The sequence below is a fragment of the Podarcis tiliguerta genome (genome assembly GCF_965153285.1).
Source record: "Podarcis tiliguerta genome assembly, chromosome: 6".
Lineage (NCBI taxonomy): Eukaryota > Metazoa > Chordata > Lepidosauria > Squamata > Lacertidae > Podarcis > Podarcis tiliguerta.
The window spans coordinates 95,890,535-95,914,906 of NC_139539.1; the positions used below are offsets into that span (position 1 = coordinate 95,890,535).

The 24,372-nt window shown below is 43.4% G+C and overlaps 2 protein-coding genes across 11 annotated transcripts in view; one reads left to right on the top strand and one right to left on the bottom strand.

Moving 5' to 3' along the window:
* Window positions 1-3,245, top strand: part of RGL1 (ral guanine nucleotide dissociation stimulator like 1) — a 140,610-nt gene extending 137,365 nt beyond the window's left edge. For all 8 annotated transcript variants that reach the window (XM_083446508.1, XM_083446509.1, XM_083446512.1 and 5 more), the window contains one exon: window positions 502-3,245. In XM_083446508.1, the coding sequence (XP_083302634.1) occupies window positions 502-689 (188 nt within the window). In that variant the 3' untranslated portion in view covers window positions 690-3,245. The remainder of the gene's footprint in view (window positions 1-501) is intronic.
* A 2,870-nt stretch (window positions 3,246-6,115) lies between these two features.
* Window positions 6,116-24,372, bottom strand: part of COLGALT2 (collagen beta(1-O)galactosyltransferase 2) — a 59,111-nt gene continuing 40,854 nt past the window's right edge. For all 3 annotated transcript variants that reach the window (XM_083446488.1, XM_083446489.1, XM_083446490.1), the window contains exons 6-12: window positions 20,536-20,655; window positions 18,982-19,058; window positions 14,556-14,662; window positions 13,164-13,296; window positions 12,566-12,693; window positions 10,772-10,978; window positions 6,116-8,136 (exon numbers count right to left, since the gene is read on the bottom strand). In XM_083446488.1, coding sequence (XP_083302614.1) covers window positions 7,860-8,136; window positions 10,772-10,978; window positions 12,566-12,693; window positions 13,164-13,296; window positions 14,556-14,662; window positions 18,982-19,058; window positions 20,536-20,655 — 1,049 coding nt within the window. In that variant the 3' untranslated portion in view covers window positions 6,116-7,859. The remainder of the gene's footprint in view (window positions 8,137-10,771; window positions 10,979-12,565; window positions 12,694-13,163; window positions 13,297-14,555; window positions 14,663-18,981; window positions 19,059-20,535; window positions 20,656-24,372) is intronic.

Genomic DNA, 24,372 nt, shown 5'->3' on the forward strand with positions numbered 1-24,372 from the left:
AAAAAGGAAGTGCTCATGTAGTAAGGGATCATAGAGGGCTGGTCCCTGCACTATAGGGGCCATTCACAGGTCGCCCTGCCTCTCATTATGCTGGACATTTTCCTATTAGCTTCATAGTGCAGAGACTCCTGCAAGACTCACCCATGCTCTTTGTTAAATTTTCTTTGTTACAAACCCAGACCACGAGGAGACAGTGCTAAGCCTGCAACTTACACAGGGGTTATGTTCCAGGGATTGTGCCTAAAGGCAAAATTGTGTGTAGTCAACACACATTCATTCATTCATTCATTTTATTTGTATCCCACTTTACTACAAAAATGAACATGCTCAAGCAGCTAACAATGGTGCGTGGGATTGCCAAAGTCCTCCCTCCCCCTGCATTAATGTTTTTTCCAAGTGCATAAAGCTGAATACGCAAAAGTTAAAAGTAGGTAAGTTGTGGGCTTCCTGTACTAAAAAATAGAGGAGTGTTTTACCATCTGTTATTTCCTTGAATTGCAGAATTAGTCATCCCGGACAGCGCGAATGTCTTTTACGCCATGAACAGCCAGGTGAACTTTGACTTCATCCTGCGGAAAAAAACCTCCCTCGACAGGGAAGTGAAACTGAGGAGCCGCTCCAGCTTGACTCTCCCTAGGACCAACAAGAAGGGCTGCTGGAGCCACAGAAACAGCAAAATCACACTTTGAGGATGGATAAGTCAACGCAAGGCAGATGGGGTTTCAAAGCAACCGTTGCCGCCATCCATTATTGCAACAATCTTCACAAATGATTTTGTCAGTATTCAGCTTTGGGAATACAAAGCTAACACTTGTTATTAACAGGCATGCCTTGATACACAATGGACCTGAGTGGAAAACAGCCTACAGGCACTCCCTGACCCCCCCCCCCTCTTTTTTTGCACAGCCTCCAAGAACAGATGGCCACTTTCTACCAGGAATGAAAAGTACAGTACACCTAAACTTCACAATCCTCTTCAACGACTCTCCAGCCTCTGTTATGCCAGTATTAATTGGGAATACTTTCTTTTCCTTCTTTCTTTTTTAACAAGCGGAAGAAAGCTCTTCCACCAGTTCCACCTGTATTTACAGGAGGAGGAAGTGGAGGAGCATCATTTTGACCATTGGCCAAATGATGGCACTGATAGAAAGCTCGTGTGGATGGACTGATGGTTTCTTTCCTACCTGCTGGGCTGCTAACTTTAGGGAAAGGAACAGAGCTGCTGAAACCAGGAGAGATTACCGTTCTCCCAGAATGGTATTAGCCCCACGCAATGCAGCTTCAAATTGTGCTGGTTTTCCAACTCTGTGATCTAAGCTGGAAAAATGGACCCCCTTCTTCCTCCAGAACATTAAGCAAATACTATCCAGTTGAAGGCCTTGTTCTCTTGTGTGGGAGAGAGAAGGCGGGAAAGACAATATAAATGCATACTACTTTTCTTAATGCCACTACTTAATTTTCCTATGCTTTGCTAACCTATTTATCGAAAGAATGTCAAAGTCTATTTCTTTGGAGTGTGCAGCTTTGACTCCCTTCCAGGTGTGGAGCTGTTTACCTGTATTCAGCCATATTGGCATTGTAGCAAACCATTTAACCACGTTTTTATAGTCAGTCTAAAAAACAAAACAAAAAAGCCAAATGTAACTAGTAGCCAGCATTTGAGGATACCACAGCCTCATGGAATTTGTTAATGATTAAAGGAGCTCCCTTCTCTTAGACGACATCCTTTAACTGAGTAATTTCCTGATGTGGCATATCCTTAAAGGAATAAATAAGGTAGCCACCTTTAGAGCACCACATTGCTATTTTATTTTGGCCACATGTTCAGTGACGACACCTTTCAGAGCACATGCTAAGCCGATGTATGATCACAGGAAAGATTGAAATCAAAGCCATAGTGGAGATAGGTGGCTGGCAAGGCAGTGAAAGAGAGATTGGAGGAGGCCTCATGACAGCCTTCCCACTTCTTCTTGGTTGGGGATAAGGCTCCTTCCCCTCCTTGGTTACCTTTCAGCAGCTGTGGCCTCTTGGCCTCCTACCTGTTCATCTGCCCCTGCTACCTCATTGGCTGCTTGCTGGAACAACCTTTTCCTATACAAGAACAGACTGTGGGGTGCCCCCCCCCCCAATGCCTCTTTCCAAAAGCAAACTAGAACGGCAGCTCTCCAAGCGATTGCTCGGCAGAAAGTTGCACCAGGGTGAATAGGACTTACCTCCTTGTAAGAATGCTTACGATACAGCCTTAGTTACACATGGAAGGAGGGATTTTGCTTCATTTGTAGCACTAATTTTAAAATATATGGCCTGGATCCAAAGACCTGATGCAAAGCGTTTGTCTCTCATTCTCTCTTCTGCTCTGCCCTCCAATATGTACCATAAATTTATTTAGAAGCTAAATATGGTTTGCCATGCAGTAGGGGATAGGAGTGTTGCTGTTTGAGAAGAACAAATCCTATGTTTCCTTGGGATCATGGCAGTGCTTTCACAGTTCTTTGGACCCTTGCCTATGTATTAAGCCATACCACAGGATCATAATCAGAGCCGTATATACAATGCACTTCAGCAGAAGCAAAGAAGAAGTACCCTGGGGGCAGAATTCAGCTTCCTAAAACATCTCACCTTTCATTTTAAGAATAAAAAAGCAAGTTTCTGGCCATTACTGCCACAAGAGATGTACTTGAAAAAGTGTATGGGTAATGCCTAGTAAGATTTCAGGTGCCCGAGAGATGACTAAATATGCTCCAGCAGTTCTATGCAGTAAGAGCAGTCATGCACATCCATTTAATATGGATCACAGAATGCAGGACCTGGTCTGCTCTGGCACTGAACTTTATTTTAGAAGAATATACACAGCTGCTGCTAACAGCTCACCAGTCAAGCGTTTGAAAAACCATCTGGTCTTATCAGATAATGCATTTTGCACTATGCGAAACTTCTTTCTGTTTCAAGACACACTCTTTCCTGGCTTACTTAGTTTAAATCCCTGCACAGTGTTATTGTCTAGAGGAGAGAAGGGTTATTTCAAAACTGAGCCTTAAAAGTGTCCAGAGTTAAGATGGATTTTCAAAAATCAAGATCCATTTTCTTTGTTTTCTGGTGAAAGAAGCAATGCAACAAATGTGTTATGTGTGTAAGTATATGCACATACTCAAGACTGTATATATCTGTAGAATCAGCTAGATTTTTATATTGTTAAGCTTGTGATGATAAAGTGTCTTTCTAAACAAAGGCGAGAATTATTAACAGCTGCTGTGTAAAGAGTTTCATTTATTTTGGTGCTAATGCACACCCTTTTTGCTTAAGCTATTTAAACTAGTTCACTGTTGGATTTTCATCAGCAACCTATCCTTGAAGATACTTAGAATTCACAACTATTTCACAATCCAGGTTTTAGATGTGGAATTTCAAATTGAGATTTGAATATGAAACCACCTCATAATTCAAGTGCTTTGGACTTTCTAGAATCTCAAGAGTTTTGATTTTGGCAATAAGAGCAATTCAGCATGATTCCAGCACACACTGAGCATTAGAACCACAGGAGCAAAGGAAGCTGTCTTCTACACAGAAGTGCATTTAACTCAGCATTGTCCACACTGACTTACAGGAGCTCTCCAGGGTTTCAGCCGGGGGGGGGGGGGAGTCTCTCAGCCCCACCTAAAGATGCCCAGGAGTTTCTGCATGCAAAACGGATTCACTACCACTGAGCCAAAGTATGATCTTATACATCAGACTAAAGTATCACCTGCTGAAATGAAGTATCATTGGATAGCAGACCAACAGCAAATATTCAGAAATAGCTGGTGTATATCAGACATCACATTCATAGGGTTGAGTTTTTGAGAGTGAATTAATTCCAGCTTACTGAAACAGTAATGTTATTAACAATAATGTTAATGAAATCAGGACATTCAGAATGAATTACCTGAGCCACAATCCAGCTCAGACATTGCAACCTTACATGTTACAAGGAGAAGTTCTTTCTCCCAATTATGTAAAAGAACTAGGCACATCAAAATTTGTTGACTTGCTCATGAGGCTGTACAGTTGGTGTGAACAAATTGGTGGCTTGCAAGTGACCACATATTATTAGGCAGTCTGAGTAAATTTTGCAATTCATTTGTGTAATCAATCAAGCTGTCCTTAAGAGAGTTCAGATAATTTTTGCTAGAGTAATATATCCCATTCACAGCAGTTCATGTTCACGGACACTCTCTAAGCTCTTAATTTTCCCTCTGATTCCCACCCCTTTATACATTCCTAAGCTTTGCTGGCTTTTTGATGAGCGCTGTCCCTCATCTCATAATCATTTCCATGATTTCACAAGATTCCTTTTATTTTCTTCAATTAAGAAGGAAATGTGCTGTTTTCAATCTGGGAAACACTGAATACTACCAAATGAAAGCCGCCCACTATTTCCTTAAATTATGTCTGTGTTTGCATGGACCTGCATGGAACTTTACTCTGCCCCCAAGAAGCTGGCCATGAAAATCCCTGCCTCACTTCCTAGCAATTCACTTGAGTGAAAACACATTGCGCTAAGATTTTAGAAACATCCGTTGTTAAGGAAAACAAAACTTTGCTTTCTTTGAAGAACTCTCCTAGGGATGAGAGTATAATACAGAATGCCTGCCCTACCCCTAAGAGACCCTGGACGGCCATGATCCTATTCGCTCCCATTTTATTTGTACCCTTTCCAAACTCCTGTCCTGCATTTAAACAATCCTGGGCTATACCAGAAAAAAACTATTTTACCACCACTCCCATCCATCAATGTTATGGATAATTGTAATGGGATTTGAGGAAGGGGGAGGAAAACCACAAAAAAATGAAGTGAAACTGACTTGTTTTTCCAAGAACAAGGTTCATGGCTCCCTAAATATGCGCCAGGAAACGCAAAACTAGCCTTCCTTCTTTACTGCAGTTTTAAGTCTTCCCAGCTATATTCTGAACTTCTTTGTCCTACTTTGGACACTGTGGTGTAGCAGGAATGCCAACTTGCTACAGCTTTGTGACTTCATTTTTAGGAAACACTGCAGAGTGTCCTAACTAGAGCCAGGGTAGGCTACAACATAGCAGCTGGGTATCATGAAACTTAAATTGCATGCATCAAGGCATTCCTGCTCTCATTCTGTATGAGCACAGTTTACATCATTTCTCTGCTGTATGGTGAGGAAGGAGAGCCCCGTTCTCATCACACAACACAATGCATACACCTTGCCCATGCAGAAAGGGACCAATCTCCTCCATGAGCAGTTCACTGCATTTGTATGGGGGGTGTTTTTGATCACTGCCACTATGAAGATAGGGGTGGGGCTGAGAAGAGAGTGGGTGACTGTGTGCTGGTTGGAAAAGCTTCATGGGCTGGGTCTGGCCAATAGTTTGTCAATTCCGTGTCCCTGCTGTAAGCAGACAATTTAGGGCCAATTGGTAAATTACTTCCATAGTGTGGTTGCACTTTTCAACAATCAGTTTTCGTTTCTCCAGAGCGTCTGTACCCAGAGTACTAAATGGTTCAAACGAGACAACATAGTTCAATTCCAAACCAACAGGAAGTGCATGCATCCACGGTGAGAATCGTAAGATGAGATTGCACAGGAATAGCAGATTCACTGCTGAGGTAATGCAAGGATCAAAACCCCTGGTGCTCAGATATCAATTAGCTTATGCATCTTCTTCTTTCCACCACTGAGAAAGATATGGCAGGGGCACACCATGCTTACCTGTATCATTGCAATATACTCTTTCCTCCCAGGAAGAACTCTGTAAGTCAAGTGGCCAATTGTAGCAGCCCCACCACACCAGGGCTGGAGACACCTACCAAAGCAACCTTGCTGAATCTTAAGCACATCTGAGGCTCAGTGCCTGGATGGGACATCGTCAGAGATATCCAGGTATACAGGCTTGGAGTTCTGAGTAAGAACTATCCAGCTGGCTCCTGCAAGAAGATTCTGCTCCCTCCAAGCCATTTCAAGACCAAAGGAGTTTTACCAGGTGTCATTAATCTTTCAAAGCAGAGATGACAAACTCCAGCTGGAATGTGGAGTGCCCAATCAGATCACATCACACCATACTGCCAATATTTAAAGTCAGAAATAAAAGACATGACAACAGACAATTTGACTTGCTATATATTATCAGACCAGCTGATAAGCAGCAACATCATCCCTTTAGGAAAGAGTGTAATAGGATACTACAGTTATTCCATCTAAGAACAACAATTCCTGTGTTCAGCATCTACAGCAGGTTAAGCACATATAGTTTCTTCCCTTAGTTTTTTATTTAAAAAGTTTTGTTTCAGTAATGATTTTCCCTTCGAACTCTGAAGTCTACATTACAAAATTAAATGGCCACTTGACTTCTGGTGCATTTATAAAGATGTGATGTTAGTGTGTTGAGACACTGCCCAACAGGGAGGGTATCAGCTCATCCCAAAATGGACAAGCGTGATTTTCATGATGGGGGTGACAAAGACAAGAATTGAGTATGCAAACAGTTTAAATCATCTTAACAAAACAGAGATCAGCAAGCTTGATACAACCAGAGATTTCTCTTTGGTACAATGTTGAAAGGGAGCCCTCGTGTTGTCTTTGAAAGAAATAATGTCTGTCTATTTTAAAAATGAATTAGCAGTCAAGAGATATTTAAGACTACTCACTCTCAAAAAAACCCCAAGACATTGTGTTATAGTCATCTCAGTTTACATTCACCATTCACCCTTCCATCCATATAAAATGGGAGAGGCAGGGTTCTGTTCTGATGATCAACTGCTTGACAACTATTCCAGACAGTATTTCAGTTTTTAAAAAGGTATCTCTGCCCGAGGCCGGAGGTTGCAATGTTTGGGAGGCAGAGACATCTGCTGTAAGTTGTGAAGGGAATACCACAGGATCTTAACCAGAGCTGAGATTGCCTCATTTGTATATAAGTGCTCAGCATGGATCTGAAGATCTGGGTTCAAATTCCTGCTGGGTCACAAGTGCAGCAGAAGTCAGAGAGACACTTACTCACATATGCCAGGAGGGGATTTCTTGTGCTGCTGCTGAATGTGTGACCTGAATGTGTGAACAAGCATCATGTGTGAGGCAATATTTAAATTCTCTCTGTAGGATTTAGATTTTCCCTGTAGGATTTAATCTATAAAGGCTCACTTACACAAGGAAACCACCCACTGACGCTGATTGCTGAAGCTGTGTGATCTAGCATTTAACATCTTCGCTCCCATGAGGGGGACTTTGTAGATCAAGGACTGCAAATAATTTTGCAGGTTGGAAGTTGCTTTGAGGACTCACAATAGACAAAATAAAGATCCACTTGTAATGCAGATAGCTAAAGCCACAGGATAATTTTTGGCAGCAACTCTTTGACAGTCTCCCCCTCCCTATACGATTTCTCTCTGAGAATGTGGTTGACAAAGCCCAGCAGCAATCCAATAATTAACATGGAAGGGCCTGTAAACCTCTCCTCTGTATATATTAATCTTTATAAATACAGTAATTCTACACAAAGTGTAGAAAGACATTGTTTATGAAAGCTTTGTCCTTTCAGAGTGTCAACTTGCTGCTCTCTGGAGTCCTGCAGCTCAGCAGAGGTCCCATGGCACAAACCCAGACATGGGGGAAAATGGCCTACTGTCAATACAGTATTTCTCAGATGTCTGCCAACCTGACTCAGTCAGGCTCAGCTGCTCCTCCTACAAAACAGGAGACTCTTGTTCAGTTAAAACCAGTCAGCTCAAAATGACTGCATCTGCCAGTTAAGACAAAACGTTAATATCTCTGAAAGGTTCTAGGTCAAAAGATGGTGCATGAGGCAACTCCAGCTGTTGCCAATGTTGTCGGGGTTCCTTGGCCAGTGAACAGTCATAGCTCATCCCTTCCAGATGCTGCGTCAAGAGAGGGCTGAGGGGGCAGAGCATCCTTGTTCTGGGCATCTGTGTGGATCTGGCCCTGCTGCCGGGATTTCCGAGAGAGGCTTCTGTCCCAGTCAGTGGCTACGGTCTCATTGTCCCAGATGGTGGATGTCTCTGTGTCGCTAAGGTATCCTGGCTGCCCAGTGTAGTGTGTCGGATAGACCAGCAGAGGCTCAGCAGAGAAGGCTTTCAAGTCTCTAGGTTCATAGTATTCCATGTACTTGGCACTAAAGCGGAGAAAACAACAATGTCAGCAGGGCCACAGATACAAAAGGGAGGACAGTGGGACCTCGGGTTAAGTACTTAATTCGTTCCGGAGGTCCGTTCTTAACCTGAAACTGTTCTTAATCTGAAGCACCACTTTAGCTAATGGGGCTTCCCGCTGCCGCCACATGATTTCTGTTCTCATCCTGAAGCAAAGTTCTTAACCCAAGGTAATATTTCTGGGTTAGCGGAGTCTGTAACCTGAAGTGTATGTAACCTAAAGCGTATGTAACCCAAAGTACCACTGTATTTTAGCACTACACTTTAAAGCCATGGAGATTTTTTTTGTCTTTCATATTTCATAACAGATAGGTCAGAGCTGTTCAGTAGAAAATCACTTCTTCAGTGAACTCTGGCTCAATCTATTAGTAGTAGAAGCAGAAGTAGTAGTATTACTATTATTATTATTACCCACCCTTCACCCTAAGGTCTCAGGGCAGGCTACCACGATTAAAACACAATATTAAAAACAGTTTAAAACAACTTAACCATCACAGAAATGAGGTGGGTCCTAAAAATATACATCTCCACTATCAGAAGCCAGAATAAAGAGGAGCATCTTCAGCATTTGTCAAAAGCTGCATAATGAAAGTGCCACATGTGCCTCTGTTGGGAGGCAGTTCCATAACTTTTCCACTGCCAAAAAGAATGCCCTCTCCTGAGCCATCAGCCCCCCAAGCCTCTGAGGGGGGTGGGAGAGCCCCCAGCGGGCCACCCTGACCATTTCAGCACCAAAGAAGATCTGTAGGGAAGGAAATGGCCTTTCCGGTGCCTGGGGCCTGAGCTGTTTGAGGCTTTACCACTAACATGAGCACCTTAAATTGGGCCTGAAAGCAAATTGGCAACCAGTGCAACTATTTTAAAACATATGAGATATAAACAAAAACCCAGCCAGCAATCTGGGCACTGCATTTCAGATCAGTTGACGTTTCCAAATCGTCTTAAAGGGCAGCCCCACGTAGATCATATTGCAATAATCCAAACTCAAAATTATCAGACTATGGAGTACAGTGGTCAAGTCTTCTCTGTCCAAAAGGGGACACAGCTGGCAAATCAGCCAGAGATGGGAAAATACTAATACTACTAATGATAATAATCATAGAATCATAGAGTTGGAAGAGACCACAAGGGCCATCCAACCCCCTATTATTAATTTTTTTAATAATATTTTTTTATTTGTACCCCGCCCATCTGTTGGGCAACTTCCAACAGAGATTAAAAATACATTAAAACATCATTCATTAAAAATGTCTTCTAAACGTCAGATAGTTGTTTATTTCCTTGACATCTGGTAGGAGAGCGTTCCACAGGGTGGGCGCCACTACCGAGAAGGCCCTCTACCTGGTTCCCTGTAACTGCACTTCTCACAAGTGAGGGAACCGCCAGAAGGCCCTCGGCGCTGGACCTCAGTGTCTGGGCTGGACGATGGGAGTGGAGACGCTCCTTCAGGTATATTGGGCCAAGGCCATTTAGGGCTTTAAAGGTCAACACCAACACTTTGAATTGTGCTCAGAAATTTGATTTGTGCTTCCTCCCCACCGAGGCGGCCTGAGCCTCCAGTGACACTGCTGAATGTAGGAGCCTCTGAAGCTGTGAACCTGCTCCTTCCAGGTTCTGTGGGCATAACTTACCAAGGTTATGACTTTTTATGTATTATATGCCACATTTCAACATAATAAAATATTTCCAATATTTTTAAAAAATGATGTACAGAATCGAAAATGAAAACTGAGCAACAGGTAAAAGTAACATACAAAGAAAATGAAAAAGTAGCATTTCTTAAAAACACTGGAGAAAATAAAAAGTCTGCACCTGGTGCCAAAAAACACACCAAAGTGAAATGGCACCAAGTGTGCTTCTCTGGGGAAATAATACCCCTCCCACTGTCCCATCATACTTTAATTTTTGTTAAAACCATTTCTAGACTGCATTTCATTTTTAAAAATCCTAAAAGTGGTTAATAACCATTGATTAATACAGCCATGCTAAAACAAATCAATACAATAAAATGTCATGTGGACAGTACAGAATTGCTGTTTGGGGACGCCTGGGCAAAGAGGTGTGTGTTAAATAAACCAAAAGAACACACCACCATTTATCACATTTATCACAGGGCACTTGCCTCATGTCATATTTTAATTTTAAAAATTTAACTGACCAACAAAAGGTATCAAGAGGATCACATTACACACACACACACACAGACGCACTTATTTGTCTGAAGTTCTGTTGCTATCTACACTACCTGTTTCTTGGTCTTGACTCAAATCAACTCCTTTGTGACCTAATCCCTTACTCTCACTGGAAATATGCCTGCTTGATAGACGCGCCTTATCCCCTGTCTTTCCATTCATCTCCTCGTTGTCCCTTTCTCACAAACAGTCCTTCTCTGCATCTACAAAGTCATTCCCAAAGTAGTTGTAGCGGCAGTTTCCGCAATGACTATTTGAGCAGGTAACCTAATAAACGCAATCAGAATTTGGTTGAGTAGCCCAGGTTCCAATAGGAGGCAGATGCTTGCTTACCACAGTGCTATGCAGTATGGTGCAAACCTAGCTAACTAGCCCAATACAACTCAACCAGCACAACTAAACTTACACTGGGTGCTTGTTGTACATGATTGGAAGGAATTCATCAACAGGCAACATCTTGCTGAAAGGTTCGGCTCCTATCAGCTTCCGAGCTCCTTGCAAGGAGAGGGCATAGCCCAGCGTCCAGTAAGAGTAATCAGCTTCCACAAGGTTCATGACATTGGGAACAGCCTTTTCTGGACGCTCCACCTGCATCCGTTTCCGGCCAATGTATCTAGAAAGAAAAAGACAGGTGGTTCTGCCATGGAATTGACATTCCGTTCACATACATGTCACATGTTCATGAAGCTGAACCCAAGCATGTGTGGACCTCATCACTGCCTGGGTAGAAAACCACTGGGAGCTCCATGGAAGCTGTTTTAGCTTTATCAAAGAAACATGGAGATCTAAGAAATAAACAGCCAGTCACACACAGTTCATGACAGTAAGTTCATGTTCAGCTATAAATATTAGAAAGAAAACTCAAAACCCAAGTTAAATTGTCTTAAAAATGAGTTTTGCATCTCCAGACAGGGAAGCCCAGTGGGGCTATAAAGCCCCAGCAAATGAGAGACCAACGTTCCTATTTAGCAGAGGTTGCCTGGTGCAGTTCTGTATGAGACATTGGCCAAAACCAATCAGACACTTTCCAATCAGTTTTCACTGGTAGTAAGCAAATTTGCAGATGACACCAAACTGGGAGGGGTGGCTAACACCCCAGAGGACAGGATCACACTTCAAAACGACCTTGACAGATTAGAGAACTGGGCCAAAACAAACAAGATGAATTTTAACAGGGAGAAATGTAAAGTATTGCACTTGGGCAAAAAAAATGAGAGGCACAAATACAAGATGGGTGACACCTGGCTTGAGAGCAGTACATGTGAAAAGGATCTAGGAGTCTTGGTTAACCACAAACTTGACATGAGCCAACAGTGTGACGCGGCAGCTAAAAAAGCCAATGCAATTCTGGGCTGCATCAATAGGAGTATAGCATCTAGATCAAGGGATGTAATAGTGCCACTGTATTCTGCTCTGGTCAGACCGCACCTGGAGTACTGTGTCCAGTTCTGGGCACCACAGTTCAAGAAGGACACTGACAAACTGGAACGTGTCCAGAGGAGGGCAACCAAAATGGTCAAAGGCCTGGAAACGATGCCTTATGAGGAACGGCTAAGGGAGCTGGGCATGTTTAACCTGGAGAAGAGGAGGTTAAGGGGTGATATGATAGCCATGTTCAAATATATAAAAGGATGTCCCATAGAGGAGGGAGAAAGGTTGTTTTCTGCTGCTCCAGAGAAGCGGACACGGAGCAATGGATCCAAACGACAAGAAAGAAGATTCCACCTAAACATTAGGAAGAACTTCCTGACAGTAAGAGCTGTTCGACAGTGGAATTTGCTGCCAAGGAGTGTGGTGGAGTCTCCTTCTTTGGGGGTCTTTAAGCAGAGGCTTGACAACCATTTGTCAGGAGTGCTCTGATGGTGTTTCCTGCTTGGCAGGGGGTTGGACTCGATGACCCTTGTGGTCTCTTCCAACTCTATGATTCTAATTAAGGGACCGTTTAAGTAAAAGGCCAAACTTCATGAAAAGTGTGCCTTAATTTCCAGACTTTGGGGAAACATCTGCACGTGGTAGTCATGCTGGAATCATGTCAATGAAACCTCCTAAAAGCCACCCTCCAAAAGCCATAATCTTAGGCATTCTTCTCTCCTATTTCAGTGTTAGGTCCTTTTATAGATACACCTATGGATCATTTCCAAGCTCCATGGAAGGAAGAGAAGACCTTTCACAGGCAAAATCAGAGAAGACCACTACTTACATGAGCTCCCAGTCAAGCTGGGCTCTTTCGATATCATCCATTAACTTTGTGAGCTTCTTCTTGAACTGGTGCTCAAAGCGCACGTCATCTTCAATGACCAGGACTTTATCCAGCTCCTTGTCTTCCACCTTCAAGGAATAGTTTGTGGGAGGAAAGGAACTGAAGTTGACTCTGCTTATGGTACCTGGAGCTGTATTGTCTGCTGTGGGGCAGCTTGAAACTGTCCCAGATGCAGAACCAAGACCAAATTCTTTTAAGCTGCATCTGTGCTACACATCCATCTACCTGTTGCAACATTATAATTCTTATTGATTATTTTGAGGCTCTGAAAGTGACATAAAGGGCCAAGGGGGTGGAACTTTCAAAGCAGGTGACTCTGTGCCAGAAGTAAATTGCTTTTGCAAATAATTCAGCAATTTCAAAAGTAAGATTAGATGTCAACATAACATGTTAATAGTTGTCAGCTGATTATGCCAAACCCTGCCTCCATCTGCCACCATTTTGTTACTGACAGGCATCTAATTTTCAGTGCTCTCAAAAGACTTCCCCATACATCCCAGGATAATTACAATCAAGACAAGCAGTTAATAGACTTCACCTCCTTCCAGATATAGTAGTGGCTAAGAAAACAGCCAATCTCTCCTCTAGTCAGCACCCTTGAGGAGTAAGGATCCTGGTAGCCAGGAAGCATCTCTATGTTGAGTGCTTTCAGCTGGGTTGCATTCAATGCTCTGCAAGGAATAAGGGTTAAGTCACCTAAGGATAGGTTTTCAGGATATGAAGAAAGTCAATGCATGCAGAAGAATGAAGTGGTGGAATGGACTGCACCAGTTTAGACTCCAAGGATAACATCATTTAAATTCTCTCTTCTGTTAAAAACTCTCTGCCAATAGAAAACCAGCACCAAGTGGCAATAACTTTTCTTCCAGATAATGCTAGTCTTCTATTTGCAGGATATTTTTTTACCTGGATGAACAAGTAGTTACCCCACCACCTCCCGCCCAGTCATTTCTTCCTTTCTAGTCTGAGAGCTTTAACAAGATTAATCTGCTGTTGACATGGCCTTGGATTTGCTAATCAAGAGGACTGTGTGTGAAAGGAGAGCAAATCTTAGCATATGAGAAGGTATCTGCTGCTTGACTTGGAGCCAACGGCAAGAAACCCTGCTATCAACATCCTCTTTAGAACAATGGTCTCTTGTGCAACTATAGAAAGCTTTGGGTATATGAAACTGTCTTGACAATTCTACTTAACAACTGCATTTCGGTTAAGAGAGGTGGATTTAAATACAACAGGTACAGGAATCTAACAGCAAATATTTCCCATGGAGGCTCCCAGGAAAATATGGACTATGCAAACAGCCCGACAGCGCTCCATTTCTCCAGGGGATTGAACTCATTAAAATTTGGTTCTACAATATTCTAGTTCACAAGCTATACAGCAGTATCAAAGAAAAGGCCAACTTGAGAATTTTTTGTGCATCAAAATATACTACAGATCTCTGAGAGCCTCTGCTCTTACAACCCCTAAACAGTTTAGATAAGAGTCAGAATAACCTGTCCTCTCCTCTGTGCATCTGTATGAACCACTGATCAGACTGGATGTAGGGAGACCATGAGTGGCTTCTTCTGAAAACCAGGAATTCTGCTCTGTCTCTCAGTGACCAGCTGCTCCAATTTCCCAGTTCAGAGACATGCACCAAAACTGACCACACTCAGCAGAGGCTAGTTGAAAGGCCAGAGCAGCTGACTCATGCAGAGACTTCATGCAGAGACCCTCATCTGTGGCTCAGAGAAGCCTTCCTTTCTAATAGCACACTAGTACTCACTGGCAAATCACACACCCCATTTCCGCTAGCCATCTAATTCACTGCACTGAAAACAATCTAGTGGGGTTGTCAAGACAGAATGTTCAAACTTTGCACCATCCATTGTTTATAATTCACAAATGGCAGCACGTTAATAAAAAAGACAAAATACCATCTACTCACTTTCCATCCACAGCTTCCACTAGTTTGACTGCAATTTCCTGCTCGTACAAAGTTCGCAGCATTCTGTCCCGCCTGTCTATCCGGCGCTTGAGGTTGATCATAAAAATCTACAGAGAAAGAAGCCAGGGGTTTCAGTGCAAATCTGAACAAGGCAATGGGACATTTGTGTGGCAGAACGGAATTGTTTATGGGTGTTTTTTATCAACATAATCAAAATACAGTGGTGCCCCGCAAGACGAATGCCTCGCAAGACGGAAAACCCGCTAGACGAAAGGGTTTTCCGTTTTGGAGGTGCTTCGCAAAACGAATTTGCTATGGGCTTGCAAATTCCTGCGGGGAAAGTTCCTGCGGGGTTTTTTCCCCTCCCCCCCTTTCCCAAGCCACAAAGCCGCTTAACAGCTGATCGCTAAGCCGCTTATCAGCTGATCCACTAAGCCCACTAAGCCGCTAATAGCCTTTTAGCAGCTAATCCGCTAATCCCTTAAGCCTTTAATAGCCGCTAATAGCCGCTAAACCGCTAATAGCGCTAATCCGCTAATGGGCTTGCTTCGCAAGACGAAAAAAACCGCAAGACGAAGAGACTCACGGAACGGATTCTTTTCGTCTTGCGAGGCACCACTGTATAATCACCACCTAAGAAGTAAAAAAAAAAAGATTGTTCAAACAAGTGTAAAAGTAAATTTGAAATGGAAAAAACTGATAAGAACTCAAATAAATTGGGAGAAGAGTTGATAATTCTACACTTGTACATATGAGCATAAGACACTGCCTTAACTGACTCCTACCTCACTATTATCTACACTGTGGCTGCATTCCCACATAGTGCTAAGCCATGTTGTAATCATGGTTTGCTCAACGAATAACATCACCTTACAGACAAGCAAGAAAACAAATTATAGCATGTTTCCCCACAGCTTGGTTTTGTTTTCCAGCTGTTCTTTCCTCATGACTTTCTGGCTTGATGAGTGTGTGGTCTAGGAAAACAAGCCATAGTTTGCTTAACACTAAACCAGGGGTCAGCAACCCTTTTCAGCTGTGGGCCGGTGCACTGTCCCTTAGACCATGTGGCGGGCCGGACTATATTTTTTTTGGAGGGGGAGGGGAATGAACAAATTCCTATGCCCCACAAATAACCCATAGATGCATTTGAAATAAAAGCACACATTCTACTCATGTAAAAGCACGCTGATTCCCGGACCGCCTGCGGACCGGATTGAGGAGGCAATTGGGCCGCATCTGGCCCATGGGCCTTACTCCTGCACTAAACCATAGTTTTAAAAAGCCAAGGTTTGTAAACCCGCAACAAATCCTGGCTTCACTTTAGTTTGCTGACAGAAATCAAGCAAGGGTTAGTCTGCCTGGATGGGTTTGCATGTTCAAACAAAGCAAAGACCAACCGCCAAGACTAAATTAGCTCTGACTCAGCATTACGTCAATCAGGTAAATGTCTGGCAGCAGCTGTCCAAGATTTCAGGAAGTTCAACCTGGAGATGCCAGCGATTAAAACTGAGACCTTCTGAATACAAAGCACATGCTGTACTTATGAGGCATGGCCCTTCCGCAAGATGCGCATGCATTTTAGTTATTCCGGTCTTCTGCTGGGACTAAGAACACATTGGCACCTACTTTGTCCGAACTCAAGGTTTATCCTACTATTTTTTAAACACATACACACACACCACCACCACTAGTAAACAGTGGGTGGGAAAAGTTTCCCACCTAGCCCAAGCAAACACTGCCTTTTAAGGCAAAATGATTCCTGAGCACGTGTGTGCAGGTCCTTGGGATGCCCTCCTTGCTAAAGGCAAGAAAGAACAAGTGCAGCCTTCAAGTATTGGGCGCAGAAACAAGCAGACAAAAATAAAACCAGCTTGTGCTCCAGCTCTTCCTTCAAACAGGACACAGATAAATAAGGCTGGCAAATAATGCAGCCACAAATCAACAACGTATTTTAAAACACAGGTCAGGCAGGCAGGATTGGCTCCAAACATGGTCTATCTGTCACAAAACCAGGCACTGTCTCTACATTGAATTATACAAGCCATGTAAACAGAGAGCCATCAAGGCTGGAGAAACTGGGCACAGCTCCTTCAGGGTTGAGGACAAGTGCCAAGAGGCAGATTTGCATCAGTCCCTCCCCAACTGCTCAACAGAATTCAATGGTCCTGTGGGGGTGCTGTTATTCAATGCACAGAAGATCTCTGAACTTTCTTTAACCCACCTCCTTGTAGACAGAGTTCTTCTGTGTCAGTGGGTCTGGTTAGGGGTGTGGCACGAAGACCCTATGAGGGGAAAACTCCTGCAGGCAGGAGGTGCATTCTCCCCGCCATCCTCTAATCAACTATCACCTGAATAGACTAAAAAACAAACTTACCTTCACCCAAGCCAATGAACTCTCAATGTTCCACACCATATTTACAGATGCCATATCATGCTTAATGCCTCATAAGCACAACAGGATTTGTTAAGAAGGCAGTTCAGAAAGAGCCACTGCTTAGTTCTTATGATAATCTCCTTGTATGACTTTAGGAGGGAGCTAGAGATGCCTTGTGCTGTTCCATTCTTAATGCCAATACAGGATGGCTACAATTTACAGAGACAGATCTCTGCAGATTCACCTGTGGAATGGAGGAGTGAGTCTGGGTTGTGGGTCCCAGAAGGTGACATTAAGATGGTGTGGGAAGAACCTGAATAAAAGAGCCTGAGAATCACCATTGTGGCCCCAGGGATGTGCTTGCTTTGTATCTATTATGCAAGCTAAGAAAAGCATACTCTCAGTAGTATTGCGTGATGTAAACTGTGACTTTCCAGATATTGCTAGTGACAACTCCCCCCACCCCCCACACTGGCAAGGGGGGGGTGGGAGGTGGAGTCCAGAAACATCTGGAGAGTCACAGATTCACAAAACCCTGATTTAAACATTTAATGTGATATCATCACATTATGAGTTTCCAAACCCCAGGTAAACCCACCTAGCTTCAACCACACTTTGAAGCCTGTTGTTACAGCCATGGTGGCTTGGAGCCTGATCAAAACTGTGTTCCCAACCCAATGCCGTGATCTCTGTTTTCAGCAGAACTGTGGGATACACACACAGCTTTGCTGATAACTGTGCCAATATAACTAGAGATAGTGCTAACAGAAGCTACTCACACAGGTTTGTGTGGTGGATAGGAGGGAACTTTGTTTAACCTCTCTTGCACCCACCAATTATTGTCTACGAATTCTAAGCTGTCCTTATCCCCAACCACATCTGGGCCCAGGTGGGGATGGGGTGGAGAGAACACCACAAAAACGTCTGGTGGGTACCGTATTTGTAAAGGAGAGTGGCTGGATTAAAGAAGCAGAAAGAGCCATCGCTCACAGCTCCCCATATATTAGTGTGCATGACGGAAACATGGATTTGGGAGCTGCACTGTGCTCTTGTAAAATGCAGTGGTGTAGCGTGGGTTGTCAGCACCCGGGGCAAGGCAAGTAATTTGCACCCCCTAACCCGTGGATTTGCGCCCCCTAACCGGTGGATTTTTGCCCCCTAACCCTAACCCCCGGATTTGCGCCCGGTGCGGCCGGCCCCCCCTGCACCCCCCACGCTACGCCACTGGTAAAATGTAGCTCTATCCTCTAGAAAACTGTACAGTGGTACCTCGGATTACGTACGCTTTAGGTTACAGACGCTTCAGGTTACAGACTCCACTAACCCAGAAATAGTACCTCGGGTTAAGAACTTTGCTTCAGGATGAGAACAGAAATCGTGCAGCGGCGGCACGGTGGCAGTGGGAGGCTCCATTAGCTAAAGTGTTACCTCAGGTTAAGAACAGTTTCAGGTTAAGAATGGACCTCCAGAACAAATTAAGTACGTAACCAGAGGTACCACTGTATTCGGTATTAATTGCCATCTTCCCAAGGAGAAAGAAAAAGACATTCAACATCTTATTTTCACATGGAGTACCCCAGGCCATAGTTGAAAGAATATGCACTGTGCTTTAAAACACACACACACAAACACACAACCAAAGAAAAAACATACAAAAAGCTTAAGTAGCAGCAATGGTCCACTATAAAAAAGTCCTGAAACCCCAGTAGGGGAAAAGTTTTATTAGGACCAACTAAAATGTTGCACAGTAATGACAGATTGAAGAACAAATATAATACCATAGAAATATGCAAAAAAATCAATGTTTAATTGGTTTTAATTATTTCCTTGCCTATGTTTTTAGCAATCCTTGTTTTTATTTGTAAGCCTCCTTGAGATCCATCAGGGAAAAAGGAGGAGTATAAATAAATAAATATAATAATACAGATCAGACTATAGCTGACTTTTTCAAGCCATTTAGCTTAAGTCTGCCATAACCGCTTATTGGATTTTGCCCTGTCCCTTTTCACTCCCACAGAAGTAGGCATGCTAAAGCAGACATTTTCCCGTTACCTCATCAAATCCCATCTTGTCTGGGTGCTTTGGAGGAACTGTGAGCTGCTCTGAAGGCTCAACTGGAGGACGGTCAACTGGAAGGGATGAGAACCATCAGAACAGGTGAAGGAAGAGACCCTTGAGGCTTGCTCACTTCTCATTGGGGGGGGGGGCAACTCACTTATTTAGTCTTGCTCCTCTATTTAAGTGGCTTTCGGGTGACAGTCATAGTATGCTACTGCTTATTACATATATTTAAAAGATCAAAAGCTTACCAATAATAAAACACAGGTGTGCTTTGTTACAAAAGCAAAGTACCACTTGGTTCTCTCTGCATCGGAATATCTTGTTCCAAATCTGGACTGTATCTGCAATGCAGATGGAGCATCTGAACTACTTTTGAAGGATATTCTGGCTGGGCAGATTCCTAGTTCTGGTATCCTAAAAATGAATCTGATACAATTTGGTATCATGTCAGTGTGGCACATCTTGCTATTCTGAGGGACATCCCCTGGAAGATCAAAGCCCTAATTCTAAAATTTGGCAGCACTGCTAGTTAATACTAATGGAATTCCCTCGTAACTGGGATTTGCATATACACTTCAAAATTTTGGTTTTAGTTGTGGCACCAGCCCTAAGTAGCATTAACCATGGTTAGCACTGATGTAGACTTTACTTTTTGGTTCAAGACTATTTGGAAGTGAGGGCGGGGGAAACCTGTGCCGGGGGAGCACCTAAGTCCACAGCACTGGGCCCACGTCAGAAAGCCAGTTACTTACCAGACTAGGTTCAGGGTACTGATAATGGTGTACAAAGCTGGAAGAAGGATACAGAAAAGATTGCTTCATCCCCAACAGCCCATTGCCCCCTGCAGGAGAGAGGCCGTCCTATTAGGGGCCCGAAGCCTGAACCAGGCCTTTAGTTGGCTGCAGCATCCTTTTGCAACTCCCTCGCATTGCATATCAGACAGGTAGGGGCTTCCTTGTTGTCTCTTTGGTGCCTGCTAAAGGGTTTCCTCTTTTCCAAAAGTCTTATAAAAAATTATCCCAGTTGGTACCTGTCTTATATTTGATTTGATTGTACACATGAGCTCACTCTCTAAAACTGTCCTACATTTCTAACAGTTTTTAAATCTTGTTTTAATTATTTTATATATGTTGTTATATTATAATTCACTTTGGAATGCCACAACTGAAATAAATAACAATGTTAATAATTTGCAATTCCTTAGTCAACGTTGTAAGAACTCAGATTAGGTACATCAATATTTTATTTTATTTACTTCATTTGTATCTGGAATGTAAGTATTTTGAAAACAAAGACAGCAATTAAAATCCTAACTTTTTAAAAAAAGAAAAATCCTTCCTCTTCATAATTAAGGAAGACAGACTCTGTTGTGATCTTATCATCATTATCTAATCAACTCTCAGTGCTTGGCCTCACAGCCCTTTCTTGGCAGTGGAGGCTCACAGGTTAGTCCAGCTGCCCCACGGCGGCAGCATCCTAAGGCAAAATGGCAACTGCTGGTGGGAAGCCTCTCTTGACAGTGCTGCGAAGTGGGCTTTTACTTACTCATTGCCTCAGTCAGAACATGAACAACATTGTCAGCCTCTTCCTCCAGCGTCTGGTGAGGTTTCAAGGGCACAGGCAGGAAGCCATAGTGTTCTCTGTTGCAGATGTACATCTGAATGTCTAGGGATAGCGAGAGAGGGGAAGACATGAGACAGGAGGAGGTGGGCAGGGGGGGCTGTTCTCCCTCACCTCTTTCAGATTGTATTTTGGATTGGTCCTGCAGGCAGAGCGACAGCCTGACTCCAATTAATCCCTCCTAATCAGTACAATACAGGAGGCTGCATGTCCCATCCCATTTAGTCAATTGACAGGACAGAGAGTCATGGGGGAAGGGAGCCAGCAGTATCTATTGTTTTCTCAAGCATCTAATATATACTAGGCACTGCACATTAATTCCAAAGCAGGCTCCTACCTATCAGCTATAATTTAGATTTAAAAAGTGAGTTAAGGGGGGGGGGTAGAAGCAGCTTTGCATTTGATGGGAAGAACTAAAATGAACTAAAAAGGAGTTATAGCAATGTCTTTACAGGAATAATGCTGAAAAGAATTAAATGATTGAAAAGATCATTATGAAAATATACAAATGGAAGAATGGGGAAAATTGTGGAGTGTGAATTTGAAATTTACTGATTGTATATTATTAAAAGAGAATTATATGAAAATGATGTACAGATGCTATATTACACCTGAAAAAAACAGCAAAAATGTATAAAACAGGTTCCAACAAATGTTGGAAATGTAAAGAAAAAGAAGGCACTTTTTCATATGTGATGGAACTGTAAATTGACCAGAAATTATTGGGATACAATTTATAATGAAATCAAGAAAATGTTTAAATTGACTTTTATTAAAAGACCAGAAGCTTTTTTTATTAGGCATTTCAGGACAAGAACTGCCAACAGAAAAGAAGAAATTATTTATGTACGCTACGACTGCGGCTAGGATGCTAAAAGCCTGGGGTCAGCAAACTTTTTCAGCAGCATCATAAGGCAAAATGGCGACTGCTTTTTCAGCAGGGGGCCGGTCCGCTGTCCCTCAGACCTTGTGGGGGGCCGGCCTATATTTTGAAAAATATAAATACCCTGCAAGCCGGTCCCACAGCTGCCTCCGGACCTGGAGGAGGAACGCACTCTGCACAAGCTGCCCGCTCACTGGCGTTGTTGATGAACTGCAGCCGCTCCATCGGCCTGTCCCTGCGGAGCTCCCAGGTGGTGCTCACCATGCACTGCAGCCCATCGTCCAAGGCCAGGTTGGCGGGCAGGCTGCGCATGCGGAGCGCCTAGCAGGCGGCACACAGCTCAACCTCCAGCTGCTCTAGTGCGGCCGCCGAGCCGGGCACCAGGCCAGCAGGCGCGCCAAGCTCCAGCTGAAGCCCTGCGATGTGCCCATCACAATGCCCATGGCGCGGCCCAGACCCGCCGCCCATCCACTGGCCTCTCCGTCCATGGCGGAGTTTACCTCAGCCACAGGGGGCGAGGATTTGGGTTGGCTGCAGGAACTTCCAGAAGCCAATCCAAAACCATGCCAGCGTCGCCGCCTGCCCAGAACCTGTGCCAGCATCACGGAAGTCAGTCCCAATGTGGCGAGGCATCCGCAGTGGGCAGGGACTGACTCCTGTGGGCAGCAGGCTCCACAGGCCAGATTTATGAGCCTGGGGGGCCGCATCCGCCCCCCGGGCCTTAGTTTGCCTACCTGTGTACTAGCCCAAAGATGGAAAAGTGAAGAAATATCAGCCAGGGAAGAATGGATACAAAAACTAATGGAATACGCTGAAATGGCGAAATTAACAGAAAGACTCAGAGATAAAGATAATAGCGAATTTTAAAAAGAATGAGAATCATTTATGTTGTATCTACAGAAACAATGTAAAGAAATAGACTCACCAGCAGGGTTTGAGTAAACATTTACAATTGACAAAAATAAGTATAAAAGCTATGAAGGTGATGTTTAAGTAATAAAAGATAACAATAATTAATACATAATTTATATAGAGAATTCCTATGGAAGTGTAAAAAAGAAAGCAGGGGAAGCCATTATTGGGGAAAACCAGAAGAGGAAGTTGAGGGAAGTCCAAGGCGGGGTGGGGGAATGTTTTCTCCTTTTTGCATTTTGATGATCAGATATGTTGTAATATGTTGTAAAACTTAATAATAAAAAAAGAAAAAAAGAAAAGATTATTATGAAAAGGACACCATTAAAGAGGAGGAGGAGGAGAGTTTTAATCACTTATTAGAGGAGAACAAGGGGGCTCCAAGGAGGCTTGTGTGGCCTTGCCAACTTGACCCTGGCCCCAAGGAGAAAGCAGATTAAGAGGGAAAGAGCAAGCAAAGTTACATGAGTAACTTTAGAAGATTAGAAAAAAGCATCTCAGATGAATTGTGGAAAGAAATATTTACTTCCTACACAGCTTTCTCACCTTGTGGAAAAAGAAAATTTTAATAAGATGTTATATAGCGTCATCTTCACACTGTCTAGCAAAGTTATACCCCAGATGTCAGTGGAATATGTTGGAAATGTGAGGAGAAATTGCAGACTGTATTCCTGTCTGGTGGATATGTGAGAAGATTAAGAATACTTAGGAAAATACCACTAGGCATATATACAAGAAATGAAAGGATATCATATACATATGAATCTGCTACTAATAAGTCTTCTATTGGGTGAGATTATGACACTGAAATTTAGTTGGGCTTTTTAAAACTGTGGCCAAAGTACTGTACTGACAGCAGCCAAATGGTATAATCCAATAGTTCCAACAGAATGAGAATAGATGGATAATATTTGGTGTGTAGCTGGAATGGCAGGCAGAGCCACCCATTGGCCTGGGGGTAATTTGGACTGGGTAAAGGTGTATCTCGAACCATCCCTGCTGGTTTCTGGTGGCTCCAGCCACCTGCAGAGTGATGTCAGCAGACTTGATTAGCTTCAGCAAAGTGTTGGTGTCCTGTGACTTCAGACCAAGAATTCTGCCCATGGCAAATTCAGGATTGCAACTGAAAGCGTACTGAGGAGGAAGCAATAGCTAATACTGGTTCCTTGTGCAATGCACATGTTTGAAAACCCAAGTTTGCCTTCACTCGTTGTTCAGCCTTCACATTTGTGCTTCAATAGAACAAGATGTGAAACTGCTGTGCTACCAAAGCACACCAGGCTCCATGAAGAATGTCATAACCAGGTGCAGGACTCAGCCCAATGTCATTAGCTACCCATTAGGCAACAGACCCAGCTCAGCACATCACTGGAACACAGGCCCCTTGACAGAGACACTTGGGATGAGACCCAAAAGAAGAGACAGCTGAAGCTTGTACAGTGGTACCTTGCATTACATACGCTTCAGGTTACATACGCTTCAGGTTACAGACTCCGCTAACCCAGAAATAGTACCTCAGGTTAAGAACTTTGCTTCAGGGTGAGAACAGAAATCGTGCTCTGGCGGCGTGGCAGCAGCGGGAGGCCCCATTAGCTAAAGTGGTGCTTCAGGTTAAGAACAGTTTCAGGTTAAGAACAGTTTCAGGTTAAGAACGGACCTCCGGAACGAATTAAGTACTTAACCTGAGGTACCACTGTATTGCTATTTTTGCCACACCAGTTAGACAGTGAAACCATTGTGTGCGCACATGTGATTCTCTCCTGAACATGTTCTTTAGTTGGCATTTGAGCCTGCTGTAGATCAGGAATAGAAGCCCTAATAGGAAGCAGAAATTCAGGCTACGCAAAAGCTGACTTCCAATGTGAAGTTCAAAACAGATAATTCCAGCTCTTACCGGCCCTTCCCACCCCTGCTTGCACCAGTAGTCCCTTTGTTTTGATTTTCCAGGAGAGGGGAATCCAAGCTCA